The sequence below is a fragment of the Dermacentor variabilis genome, unplaced genomic scaffold (genome assembly GCF_050947875.1).
Source record: "Dermacentor variabilis isolate Ectoservices unplaced genomic scaffold, ASM5094787v1 scaffold_18, whole genome shotgun sequence".
NCBI classification, from domain to species: domain Eukaryota; kingdom Metazoa; phylum Arthropoda; class Arachnida; order Ixodida; family Ixodidae; genus Dermacentor; species Dermacentor variabilis.
Window position 1 is genome coordinate 7,228,318 of NW_027460346.1, and position 13,241 is coordinate 7,241,558.

The 13,241-nt window shown below is 43.6% G+C and overlaps 1 protein-coding gene across 1 annotated transcript; it reads right to left on the bottom strand.

Annotated features, from left to right (window-relative positions):
* Window positions 1-7,737: 7,737 nt before the first annotated feature.
* On the bottom strand, window positions 7,738-11,934 carry mRpL15 (mitochondrial ribosomal protein L15). The gene is made up of 2 exons (XM_075678319.1): window positions 11,424-11,934; window positions 7,738-8,556 (listed from the first exon to the last, which is right to left on the bottom strand). Exons 1-2 carry the CDS (start codon window positions 11,859-11,861, stop codon window positions 8,119-8,121), a joined length of 876 nt encoding a protein of 291 aa, XP_075534434.1. The 5' UTR covers window positions 11,862-11,934; the 3' UTR covers window positions 7,738-8,118.
* Between the last annotated feature and the right edge of the window lie 1,307 nt (window positions 11,935-13,241).

A 13,241-nucleotide genomic window follows, 5' to 3' on the forward strand; every position in this document is an offset into this window, starting at 1 on the left:
ATTGTCATCATTCAAAGATGTAGCACATATCTTACCAGTGTCGAAAATCACAGCGGAAGAACTACATAAGGTCCTCAAAAAAGCAATAATCTGTCTTGAATATGCTAACCTTCATCTCGTGGCACTAATAACAGATAACAATTCAATTAACAGAAAGGTAATGTCACTGTTTGCAGGATGCAACAACCTCGAAATTGTGTATCCTCATCCAGAAAATCCGCAGAAACCTTTATTTTATATTGTTCACACAGTACATTTACTGAAATGCATTCGAAATAACTGGGTTAACCAGAAAAATTCTGACAAGTGCCTGTATTACCCTCATTTTGACTCTTATGATGAGCAGAACAAAAGTTTGGAGGGTGCATCATTCACTATGTTACGAAAACTGCATGAAGCTGAACAAAATAATGTCGTGAAAGCGGCTAGAAGTGACTATGTGCTGATTGAGAGCATCAGTCGAGGTGGACTGAAGTTCTCACAGCAAGTTGTTATTCACGTAGTCCTCTGCGCAAAGGTTGTTTTCGATAGTGTCACTAGCAAAGAGCATGAGCCCCTGTTTCATGCTGAAACTAACCAGCGAGCGATGCTACTTAGTGTGCTTATGTATTTGCTGAGCGATAGCGAAGAATTTGATGCCTGTGGAGTTGGCCACAATCCAGATTTCATAATGAAAAATGTTGCTTCCAGCAATAAACATCCTGCTTAAGAACTATGCTACTCTGAGAAATGAACTAAAGAAAAATAAATCAGATCGAACGAAGAGAAAGTTACTTACTCTGAAATGATGCATTTGTATTTGTGTGTGCTTATGTTTTGCTTGTATATATAAGCTGAAATGTATTCAATCATTCAGTCCGGCAATAAAATGTCTTTCTTGTTCTGAATATACTTGCCCGTTGGTATCACCAGAGTCCTTCCACGTTTTTCTGGTCACGAAACTCCACCGTCACGCTATGGGAGAAGTTCATATGCTGCCCAAAAGTGCCGCGACGCGGCGCCACTGTGCCGCAGAGGGCATCGTTCGCGTACTGAAATGCGTGTGCCATGGCGTGCGCAGTGCGCGGCGAGCTGAGTGATCGGGTGCATTCTGTGCATGTGCTGCGCTATTTTTCGAGTGCTGGGCTGTTTAGTTGAAGTGGAGGGGTGGGACAACGATGCCGAACATGTGTTGCAAGTAACAGCTGAAGAAGTAGAATCGTGGTATCTCTAACAAGCCATTTAAAAAAAATTTCTGTATTTTTGATGTGGCTACTTGTGTTCGTTTGAGAGTTGTTTTGCCATGTGTTATGAAATGCTTATGCTTTTACACTTTCTTGTTTATAGAAACAATCGATTATGCATTTTGTATTTATTGCCATTAGTTTGCTGGTGTTTGTTTCCTGCCCCCCAATGCATATCTCTCACGTTTGATGTTATTTCTTTATGCTTATTATATCAGTGTCATGCTTTTAACAAACTTCTTGCATTGTGAATGGTGGACCATTCGTGACCGGACGCCTCTGTACTGTCTGTATTTCGCTCCGCTTATTTTACATGATAAATAAATGATCGTGCTCGTATGTTGTTTTTGCACCAACACGTTTTAGTTCTTTTCTTAATCGAATTATAAAGTTGTTGTTTTCTTCATTTTTCAACCATGATAAGAATATCAGGACCGGCGATTCCAGCATTTTAACATATCGTTAATAGTTGCACATTAAGAACCAAAATACCTAGTCTCGTCCTTTCTGCGTTGAAACCACGAGCAGCGTGAATAAGTGCTGGGCTTACTGACGCTTCGAAACGACTGCTTGCTAAGGCAATTGCCTAATTACAATACAGCTAGTTTCAACTGTGCAGGTCCTAACACTTCACGTTCGCCTTATTCCATTGCTAAAAGCCGCACCGAAGACATTTAGTAGCGAAGTTTGTCTTGCATTAATCCTACATAAATATCATTCAGAAATGGCATCGCTTTGCAGAGAAACCTTAAGTGCATGGAGCAGCTAGATTTCCTTTTCTTTGTCATTAAGTATTCTACGGTAGCAGCCCTTTGCAATAACAATTTCATTCTTTTGATCTCCTTATAAGATACTGCCCACAGTCAGAGTCCTTCTCTGCCACAGCCTAACAGAAAGTGAACAGCTGTGCTCGGTGAATAATCTGGCGCTATGCGCAACGGAGAGTTGGCGCTTACTTACGGGTAAGCGGGGGTGCAACAGCCCATATGTTTGCATCTGGTGATAAGTGGGACCACTGGCGCTTTGCTGCAAATGCACGATGTTTAATCTCAGGCAAATATTAAAAAACGGAGCCCACTTAAGTGTTGAGGCGAACGGCGATAATGAAGAAATCTGGACCGAGACCGCCCGGCCGTGTACAGCGGACGCATTTCGACGGGGGCGAAATGCAAAACACCCGTTTATTTATATTTAGGTGCATTTTAAAGGATCTCAGGTGGTCAAAATTAATCCTGAGTCCCCCACTACGGCGTGCCTCATAATCGTATCGCGGTTCTGGCTCTTAAAATCCCAGATTCTTTCTTTCTTTCTTTTTTTGTCTGAGACCGCCGCAAGCTCCATGTTATGAGCGGCTTTTTCTTTCATCCCGGGCGCTCATATCATGGCAGAAGACGCACTCAGGCAGTAACTTAAGTATGTTCAATGTTAAAAATAGTTACGTGAAACTAAAGCAACGCTTGAGGAAGTTGAGAAAGCTAGAATACCGAGGCTGCCCCACACACAACCACAGCGGTAGCGGCGTTCGCATGCCCTCTCATGCACGGTTGCACCTCTAGTAGCGAGCGCTGGCTCTATATGAAACTGAGGCGGCAGTTTCGTGACCTGAAAAAAAAAATGGAAGGACTCTGGTATCACTCTGCTTGAAAATGTGGATAGCGTATACATTTGAAAAATAGTGATAACAAAATCCTCCTAGCTGCAATATTTATGTTTCGTAAATTGGTGCACCCCCGAGCAACGAGAAACAGCAAATCATAACGCATATTCCGCCCTGTAAACTCAACTGTTTAGTGGCCTGACACAGGGCAAAAGATTACAAAACTGTCAGGTGTGTTGAAAGAAATGCGTGACGTGCATAGCATTTGACGACCACCACCGGTTGTCATGTTCTCCACACCGGCAACAAAAGAAAGGAGAAAAACACGACAGCACGCACTACAAATATATGTGCGAAATATATGGTCAAAACAAAATGATAATTTATCGCGCAATGCCCCTTAAAACATTAAGTTTATGGCTTTACCCCCCATGGCCACTGTATTGACTTCTTGTATGTTCATTAAAGCTACTTCTAAGTTTCCTTCACGTCAGCAAAAAAAGCTATGCATAGCTAAAGCGGCCGCAAAGTCATCTGCTAAATGACCGCGAAGGGCTGCATACAGGCTGAGTTTGGTGACGTCACAGAGGAGTGCACAGGCCTTAGTCTAGGTGGCGTCGGCTCAGCCCCCCCCCCCCCCCACCTCCCAGGGAAACCTCTGAAGGGGGCTCGGGCCCCGCAGCTCCCTCGTAGTTGGCGCCTATGCTGAAAGGAGTTTGTGATCATAGATCACACTCATTTTATTTGTGTTAAAGTGTCAACCATTGACACATTTTCATCACAGTCAATCGCCTTGTACACGTCACATACTTTCACAACCATTTCCAGAAAATATTGACACAGATTGGCCTTTAACATCACAGTCTATATGCTAACAGACTGTGCCAGACTGCGTGCAGCCTGAGTAAAAAGATAACGTCCCTGTTCAAAATCGCGTTCAGGTGGTAAAAAACCAATGTCATGTGGATTGAGGGGTAGGTCTATTTTTAAAGCTTTCTGTAATATATCCAAAAAGAATATGGCATTATTACAATCAATGAAAACATGTTCGATAATTTCAGCTTTGTTGCACAGAAATCATCTACTTCCCTGTGGCATATAAATCCCTCTTTCCTCTAACCACGTTTTAACAGGCAAGGTGCCTGCGTGAAGCTAGAAGAAAAATATTTTAACGTTTGCCGGTATCCACGTTTTTAACCCTTTTAAGTAAGCCTTGCCCAGGCCCCTTCCTGAAACATTAACCAATACAATGGTACAGGGAACACACTCTCAATAAGATCCTTCATAAGACGCTTTCTTTTTTTTACATAGGAGAGGTACTCAAGGGAAAATCTTGCCCTAAGGAACAGATAGGACGTCACAACTTCGCACAATAACCGTGAAATTGTGCGATGAGGGCCAATGGCTGAAGAAACAAGAAAAATCAGGCATAGAAACTGTTAACATGGTTTGAAAAAAAACAACACCTAGCACTTACCTGGGGGTACCTTTGGATAGGTATCGTGAGAACAAATCACTTTGGCTCGAAAAAAACGGTTGAAATGTGTGCAATGGCCGAAGCATGGGGTGGCCATGAATTGTAGATTTTTGTAACGTTTTCCTTCCTGCGAAAATTATGTCTCTTCTGCAGGCACTGTATTGTACACGTAAGCACATTGAAAAATTTCACCGAATCTTTGCCACATTTATCTGGTGTTCTAAGTGGGAGCGAACATCAATGACAAATATGTTTCGTCGAGTATAGAAAGGTGGTCCGTCGGTGTGCCACTTGTTTCTTCAGCAAGTTGCATCACGTTTCATATTGATAAGGGACGAAAGAGACACTGAGCCACGCCAGCACTTGCTGGCATGCAGCAGAAAAATGCCCCATAAACATGTCCTAGTGCACAAGGAGACACGTGATGTGACATGCATGCAATATAGCGTCGATAAATGCACATTTTGCACTGCAGTTGCATATTATTACACCAGGTAGAACACCACGTAGCAGATGCACAGGTAGCAGTACAAGGCAGTTAAATAACGTTTAAGGAAGAAAAAGAAGTTTAAGGAGATTTTAACAAGAATGATAGAAAAAAATATACATTATGTACCTGATTAAATCAAGCTGACTAGGTGACTATGTCACTGCCGCATTTCAAAGGGGATGCCAATAAATCATCATCATCATCATTAGCACTGTATCATGCCAGTTGCCTTGTGATGCGAGATGCGCGCCACGTAGCATCAATACGTGCAGATCTGCATTGCTGTTGCGTATTATTAACCAGGTAGAACGCCATGTAGCAGATGCACAGGTAGCGGTACAAGGGAGTTAAAGAAGGTTTGAGGAAGAAGATTATGAAGATGTATAAATATTGATGTAATGAAAAACATGTATGGCATACCTGATTAGTTTAAGCAGGCTAGGTGACTGTTTTTCACCATCCCATTTCAAAGGGAATGCCATTAAATTATCATTTGATGTGCGTGCCGCGTAGCGTCGATACATACAAACATTGCATTGCACCAGGTGTCCCAACTAGTAACAATTGCTAATAGCAGTTGCCTGCAGCATGTAGGTGGACCTGGTTGTTAACTCAAGCAGGCTAGGCTACCATCTGTCAACAACCCGTTTCAAAGGGGATGCCAATAAACTATCATCATCAACAGCAATGTATCGTGCCACGGGTCAAGGAATGTGACATGTGCACCATGTAGTCTAAATATCTGTGCTTACTCTTGGGTACACGTTATGGCGCCTCGTCCCAAGGTTTGAACCGCTACTGAAGAAGCGAATCGTAGAGCTACGCGTGCGGCTGCAACCAGGCAACATCGGGCTCAGCAGACAGGTGTGCAGAGAGCAGAACAAAGCCGCAGTACAAGCCACAGCTCACTGTCCACGCTGGGCTGACAGTTCAGATTGTTCTCGTGCAAACAACACAAAGGGACTTCGCCGCAAAGAACCTGTAGTGCGTGGTGCCAAAAATGGAGCTCCTACACAGTCGCTCCTCCAGCTTGCGCTGCAACTGTGCTGTGCAGGCCTGTGACTTTTTGGAGCAGCACGAGTGCAATTTGAGACAATTTTACATATTTGGCGCAGCTAGTCGTAAACCTTCAGCTCTGTCACAGCAATCCCATCCTTAACGATTATTTGAAAAAAATTATTGGGTTTTACGTGCCAAAACCACAATCTGATTATGAAGCATGTTGTAGTGGGCGACTGCGGAATAATTTGGACCATCTGGGTTTCTGTAACATGCACCTAAATCAAAGTACATTGGTGTTTTCGCAATGCAGCTGCCGTGGCCAGGATTTGATCCCGCGACCTTGTGCTTCGCAGCCCAATACCATAGCCACTAAGCAACCACGGCGGGTGCGATTGATTTCATTTCATTGGGAATTATCAGATATTAAATACTGCCCATACAAAAATGCATAAGTAACGTCAGTCCTGATAACACACAAGTTCAAACCTGAATTCCCGCGTCGTCACTGTCCACTGGTACAGCTTGAATATTGGCCCATAGTTCTCAAACAAAGATGGTAGCTCAAGCTTCCCATCAGGATTTACAACATCTTGAAGGGGCAGCGCAAAAAAACGACGACAGAAGGCAGGAACACACAGGTCAGTGCTGTCCTGTGTGTTCCTGCCTTCTGTCGTCGTTTTTTTGAGCTGCCCCTTCAAGATGTTCAACCAGTACCAACTCGCCCAAATGTCGATCCTTCTACAGGATTTACAACTTGCTCCTTGTACGAGGACAAATGCTTGTGTTCTCGGTGGATTGGAACCACTTTGCAGTGACAACAGCATAGTACTCTTACAGATGTCAAATGGCTCTGCAGCAGCTATAGTCTGTGTCTGTGCCGTATCATTCCACATGTCATGACGTACGACATGTGGAATGACATACAGGGCACACTACACTGTACAACAAACACAATCAGGCACAATGAAAACTGATCACAGTGTGTCATTGGGACCAGTTTCTTGCAGGAAACTTAAAAACACCTTCGTAGCATGGGATTCACAGGTGTTGCCTGTCCATGGTTCAAGACCAGCTTGTAGCTCAAGGCATCACTTGCGACGAGTGGGCATTAGGACCATTCAATTGAATGCCAAGTAGCTGCAAGAGCAAACTAATTGAGCGATGTCCTTATGTACATTCCATGTAGGGCATCATGGCAATCTTAATAGCTGAATTTTGAACAAGAGGCACTAAGCACTTGTAACATTCCGATGATAAATATCGTGTAAATAAGCAAAATATAGCACCTGTAGCAACACACGACATGCAGAACTTGTGCACTTGGTTGTGAATACAAATTATAGACTGTATTAAGGGTAAGTATGATTAGTATGAAATAATCTCATAGCAAACATTTTTTGCAACATGTAGCAGTTTGTCCCAAGTGAGCTAAGGGTACAAAGTTAACAAATACATTTTCGTTCCATCTCAATGAAATGTAGGAATACCATCCACTTCTTTGACTTGTTTTGCTGTCTTGCTTTGGCACATTCCATAAGCCTTGCAGAAAATTCAGAAGATCTGCTCAAAGCAACATCCTCAGTAGTGCCATAAGGAGCCGTCTGAAGCTCCTGTTCAGTGGTGATGATCAAGATTTTTCATCTTTTAACACTAGTTTTTACCGTGTGCAGCTTGTTCAAAAAGTGTGAAAGAAAGCAGCAATGAGCTAACTTCAGTAACTACGAATTAAAACAAATCATCATAAAGAAGGCAAGACTGTGATAAAAGATAGCGAACATAAGTAACCAGGTTAAAAGCTATTTCAGTCAATGGAGCTTCTAGAGTCACCAGAGGCATGGTGACGAAAGTAATGTGTACCTTAAGAAGGAAGCTACCAATGAAACTTATTCCATACTGGATGACTTCGAAATGAATTGCATTCCTTCTTTGTGCAAATCATAAAACAAGATGAAGCAAAAATAGCAAGTATTGCTTTATTAGTACTGCTCTTAACATTATCAACTTTTTTCATGGCATTACCAACAGTAGCCTGGCAGAAAAAATGTGCATGAAATTACAAGCTTAATAGCGAGACCAGCTAGTATACACAGAAAAGTGCAACACTATTTTATATTGAACTCAGTAGGTTCAGGCAAAGCCTTCCTAAAGATGCAACCATGCATCTTACAGATATTTTTTTTAAAAGGAATAACAAACAACTAAGGCCTACTACTTAACTGCAATAATAAACTGATATCAAGGTGACAATGAATAGGCATCTCTACATATGGCTAACAAATTTTTGTGCCTGGGCAGCATTTAAAAAGCCATTATGCACTACACTTGGCACTCAGATATTGTAGTATTCCTTGTACGCTGGGTCAGTTGGCCTAAGAATAACCTTATCTCTCAAGTTTACGACCCAGCCTGGTTGAAGTCCATAGAAAACCTGACGTGGGTCCTTTCGCTCTTTCAACATCTCACGATCAGGATCTCTCTCTAAGTCTGGCAGCTCGTAGCCATACTTCTGTGCCAGGAGAAACCGGTGCTTGGCCACCTCCTGTGGATCGGCCAGGTAGCCACGAAATTCTGGGTCGCTGTAATAACGAATGGCATCCTGTGGCGGCAGTTGGCGCTTTGGGATGGGGCGACCCTCTTTGAAGAACTTTACAGGATTCATGAGGGCTGTGACGCTCTGTATGTCGAAGTAGGCTGTGGTGATGGTACCTCCATTGCGCTCAATGGCAGCAATTACAGGCTCTCTGGCATGCTGAACCTCAATGTTCACCTGCACAGAAACAAAGAGCAACATGTGAAAGTTGGAGCAGAGTAACGATTGCACCTTGGCCTGCACAAAAGCCAGAGCTTAACTGACATAGTCCTGGTACGACTTTCTGGTGGCAGATGGCACAGGAGTGGTAGGTGTCACTAACATTCAGTTAATCATAAAGCAGACATCTAAACATCTGGAAAAACAAAATAGATAGCCTAAGTGCAACTTTCTAGATGGAAACACTGCTTTGTTCTCGTTTCGCAGATTTGAAGGTTGATGAAGTACCACAATGTGTGCCAAGGGACAACAGTGAGACACAGCTGTTCAAGAAATGAACGAAACGGCAAGAAACCAAATTGCTGCACTGTAACCAATCACTATAGCACAGTGCATGCAATTGTATTGCGGGAAAAAAAAGAAGGAAATCAGCCTGTGCAGGTTTACTCAGATACAAAAGATACAAAGAATATCTGACGCTATGAGGCCATCATGAAGAAGTTGGGTTGAGAGAAAATGCTTACACAAGGAGGCATTGTCAGTTATGCCAATCCATACCCTAAGTTCTACGAATGCTTCTCAGACAAATCTGAGCATGCCACCAATGCGAAGCTAAGGTTTTGTAAGGCCATGCATGCTGTTTACAAAAATGTAGTTAACTTCGAAGTTTGATTACCACTTCAGATTATGTTAAGCAGATGATGAAATTCAAAGAGGCCAAGCTTATTGGTACACCCAGAAAAGAAGCAGCAACAACTTCACTTGATCACACATAAAATATTCAAATGAATCTAAAACTGCAGAACAAAAACAAAATGTTGAACAAAAAAAAAAAACTTGTGAAGGTTCAAAAAATAATAACCATGACTGATTAAGATTCACAGGCACACAGTAAATGCAACCAAAGTAGAGGAAATGTGATTACTCTTTTACACTGATGACCAGCTGTTCAACAACTGCTTTTAATGCTATGGTGGGAGTGACCACACTTTCTGGTGGCTGCATGAGCAAAGCATATTCAGCACGAAATAACTACACCTAGTGGTGGATGCTCGCCTCAGAGCCTTGGTTGTCAGCTGTCCACTAAGCGTGTGTGTATAACAATTAGAACCGCATATTTGACTTGCAATTCGCAGGACTTTCAACAACCACATAAGGTCACGGAAAGCATTAGGAAAATTAACTTTTTTTTAAAATCAAATGTATAATTATTCGTGCATGAGGGTTAAACTAGTGATAAATGTCACATTTGTAGTAAAAGGGGGCAGGGAAGACAGCTTGCCACTGGTGGGAGCAGTACTCACAACCTTCACATTACACATATGGTGTGCTTCTGCCAAGAGAGATAAGGTGGAAAGTGTTCCTCCATCCCCTTTTTTGCACATGCATCTATAACTTTACCCTGCGAATGTTAGCCAGCACCACTTATGTTCACGGAAGGAGAACTGAAACATTGATTGAAATGCGGGTGCCATGTAGTGCATGATCTTAAGAGCAGACAACTGGTTAATAAGCCCTCGTAGTGTGCCCCTCGGTTCCTCTGGTTCTTCTCACTCAAGGGCAATTCAAGGGCTTTGAGGATGCCAAGGGTGAAATACGAGAAGGGTGAAGCAGAATTCACTCAAAATTTACCCAACAGATTGGCAATCAAAAGTTACATTCGAGAGCCTGATGAACCATCCAATGACACAAAGCTGAGAATGGTAGCAAGCTCGGTGAGTTGGTATCGGTTCATTTCAGAAAAGGCACAAAGAACTATAGGTGTCGAGATGTCACTCAGCTGCACAAACACTGCAACAGTTTCAAACCTTTTACTGGCTTCAATCTTACCTTGCATCGTAAAGAGTGTACTCCGAAGTTTCCAGAGAAGGATTTATTTGGCATAACTATGATGACAGATACCAGACAAAATCGCTGATGCTTATCATATACAATGAGTGGGTAACTTGTGCATCCGCTGTGCCTCTTAAGTTTTGCACGAAAGTCAATATAAGCTGTTAGTCAGGTGAACAGTTAAAAGGCTTTAGTCATGTTTTCGAGATTATTATCCACTTCCTAAGGGGGCGGGAGTTGACGTACTACGTCACCTGTTACCTGTACTCCACTACGTACGTAGTGGAGTACAGGTAACAGCAGTGAGCGGTATGCTGAGCATCCTACACATGTGTAATAACCAACAATGCCTTCCTCCCTGTGTTCTACAAGTATTCATAACTGCTCGCACGTTTGTACATGCAAATTCTTTATGTATGTGGTGTGTTTCAAGATAGACTCATGTAAACACTATATCTGCTGTTAGGCAACGTTATGACAATCATGACTTTTTCTATTTTATTAAACATATTTGCTATTTAGTAGCTGTATCATTGTTTTGTAATCTGCTTTGCGTCTTAGGCTATATTTCATTAGTTACACAATCAACTACGTAATGCATTCCTATGATATAAGTCTAATGCTGTCAGGACGAGCCCCTTGGCACTCTCGAGCTGTTTGTAATAGCTTTTAGCCTGACTGATCCCCAACAATTTCGTTTAAAATAAAGTAGAACATGAACAAAAATACAATAATGTCTGCAATACCTTTGGGAGGGGGGGGGGTGATTCTGTAAGTGTCTGTACGTGGACATGTCCATTTCGTCTGCTCTGATGTTATGATTGGCTGGGTAGGGTACACGCCTAAAGGAGACAGGCGCCCTCAGCCAATCAGCATTTCGGCTGTAGCCGAGATGCACATGTCCCACATGTCCACTAGGTGGACGCTTACAGAATATCACCACCCCTGCATTACCAGCTTTTCCAGTGGTCCTGAAGACCGTACTGAAAAACGACGAAAAAAATTGCGGTGGTAGAATGCTTGTTTCGAACGGATGAGTGTACTCCACTTACTTTGGCTTTGAAATCATCCATGCCTTCCGAAGTCAAGTGGACGCCGAAGTGGCGGTCGCGGGGGTCCAAGAAATACAGCTTTGTGTTGCACAGGGCAGCCAGGTCTATGGGCCGCGTAATATCGACGCGTCCGAGATCGATAAGGAGCTGCAGCTGCTTCAGAGTCATCGGAGGGTACTGACGGCGAAGGAAATGCTTTTCGTTGTAGTTTTCCATGGGGATCTTCAGATAAAACGGCGTTTGGCCTCCTTCAAAGCCCAGGCGGGGCCAACTCATGTGGTGTTTTGCACCATCTTTCTGCCAGAATGGGCGCTGCCGCGGTCCTCTTGCCAGCATACTCTTGGTTACATAATTGCTGCCAGGCGTGTCACGAAGATTGGATATTTTCACACGAGGCAGATACCGCAGAACTTGCAGCGTTTTCTCTGTTGTCGACATGATTTCCGAAATGCACGCTACCACATGTGCATAACCTCACCGGTCTGGCACAGCGCTAAGCGGCTACTGGCCGGTCTTGGATTCCCTTGCATTCAAATTACGCAACGTGGTAAAAGCAGCGCAAGAATGACGCCAACACAGACAGAGCAATACACAAAACAGGTGCCATTTTTTAGCTGCTTTTACAAAAATTGCGCACTTTTGGTTCTAGAGTTGTAGCGCTGGCTGGTAGCCAAACTCTGATCTGTTGTTTGATCGCAGTATCGTCTGATGAACTTAATAAAGGTTTACGCGACTATTTCTACGCGTGTCGCCCGTGTTATGGTGTACTGAAATGGGGCAGTTTGTCATCCATACAGCAAAACATAGAGTTTCATATTAGTAGACTCTATGCAGCAAAACGAGAGAACCGGGGACGCTTGCGCAATGACGCCACTAGAAAACGCTGCGAGCGACCGGCGTGCCTAGCGCGCGAAATTTAAACATGTGCAAAGCTTTCTGCATTTATGAACTAAAACGCTCTCAAAACGATTGGAATTAATATAATTCACAAAAAATAAACACTACAAACTGTTAGGATACATCAAAACGGCGCCTAAGCTTGCACGTTTCCAACCACATATTATGCAGTGTTCCCAATTGTCTGCTCAGCGTTTCGGTTGCAGAAAACAAACACTCGTCTACGCGTTCCATTCGGTAAGCACGCATATGTTTTTAGTATTTCCAAAAACAACCATAAGAAGCCCGGAAGGAGCACTTGCACTGAGCCTGGTGGGTTGCATGGGATTCCTTTCATATTGCATCAGCCAGAAAAGTGGTCGCCCATAGAGTTAGTAGAAGTGGTCGCCAGGTTTCACTGAAAAAAAAAAAAACGCGCGCGCACGCACAGACACACACAGAGATATTTACAAATCCAGCGCTTCCCGTGTACATAAAGAATGTGCGAACGCGGCAGGAAAAACCACAGCAAGCAATCAGCGAGCTCCGTACGTACATGCATAACCTCCGCGACAGCCATAACTACGAATCCCGGACGCCCTGTGTTGCACCTTTATAGCGTCCTCGATCACCTTGCCCCGGGGTTTCCTCGAAACCAGAATGGTGCGCTTTGCACCGCGGTGGTGGCGCACTGTGGAGATTCAAGATCGAGGACAAAACTGCACCGCGTGCAGGGTGCTTGCATGCAGCGCTACTTTGCCCCTGGCGCGCAAAACGTGCGCAAAACGTGCGCGAGCACGCGCGCGCGCACATTTTATTGTTTGCAGGTGCTGAGCATCCGCGGCAAGCGCTCGAACCTTGTCAAACTGCGTGCTCTGACATATGGTTGCAAGCAAACACCAATGTATTTTATATTTGATCCTGACGGCCCGTTCCTGACGA

Coding starts and splice junctions, on each gene's coding strand:
- mRpL15 (XM_075678319.1), bottom strand. CDS start 11,861: ATGTCGACAACAGAGAAAACGCTGCAAGTTCTGCGGTATCTGCCTCGT. Junction 8,557..11,423: donor TGGATGATTTCAAAGCCAAA/GTAAGTGGAGTA, acceptor GTTTCTGTGCAG/GTGAACATTGAGGTTCAGCA.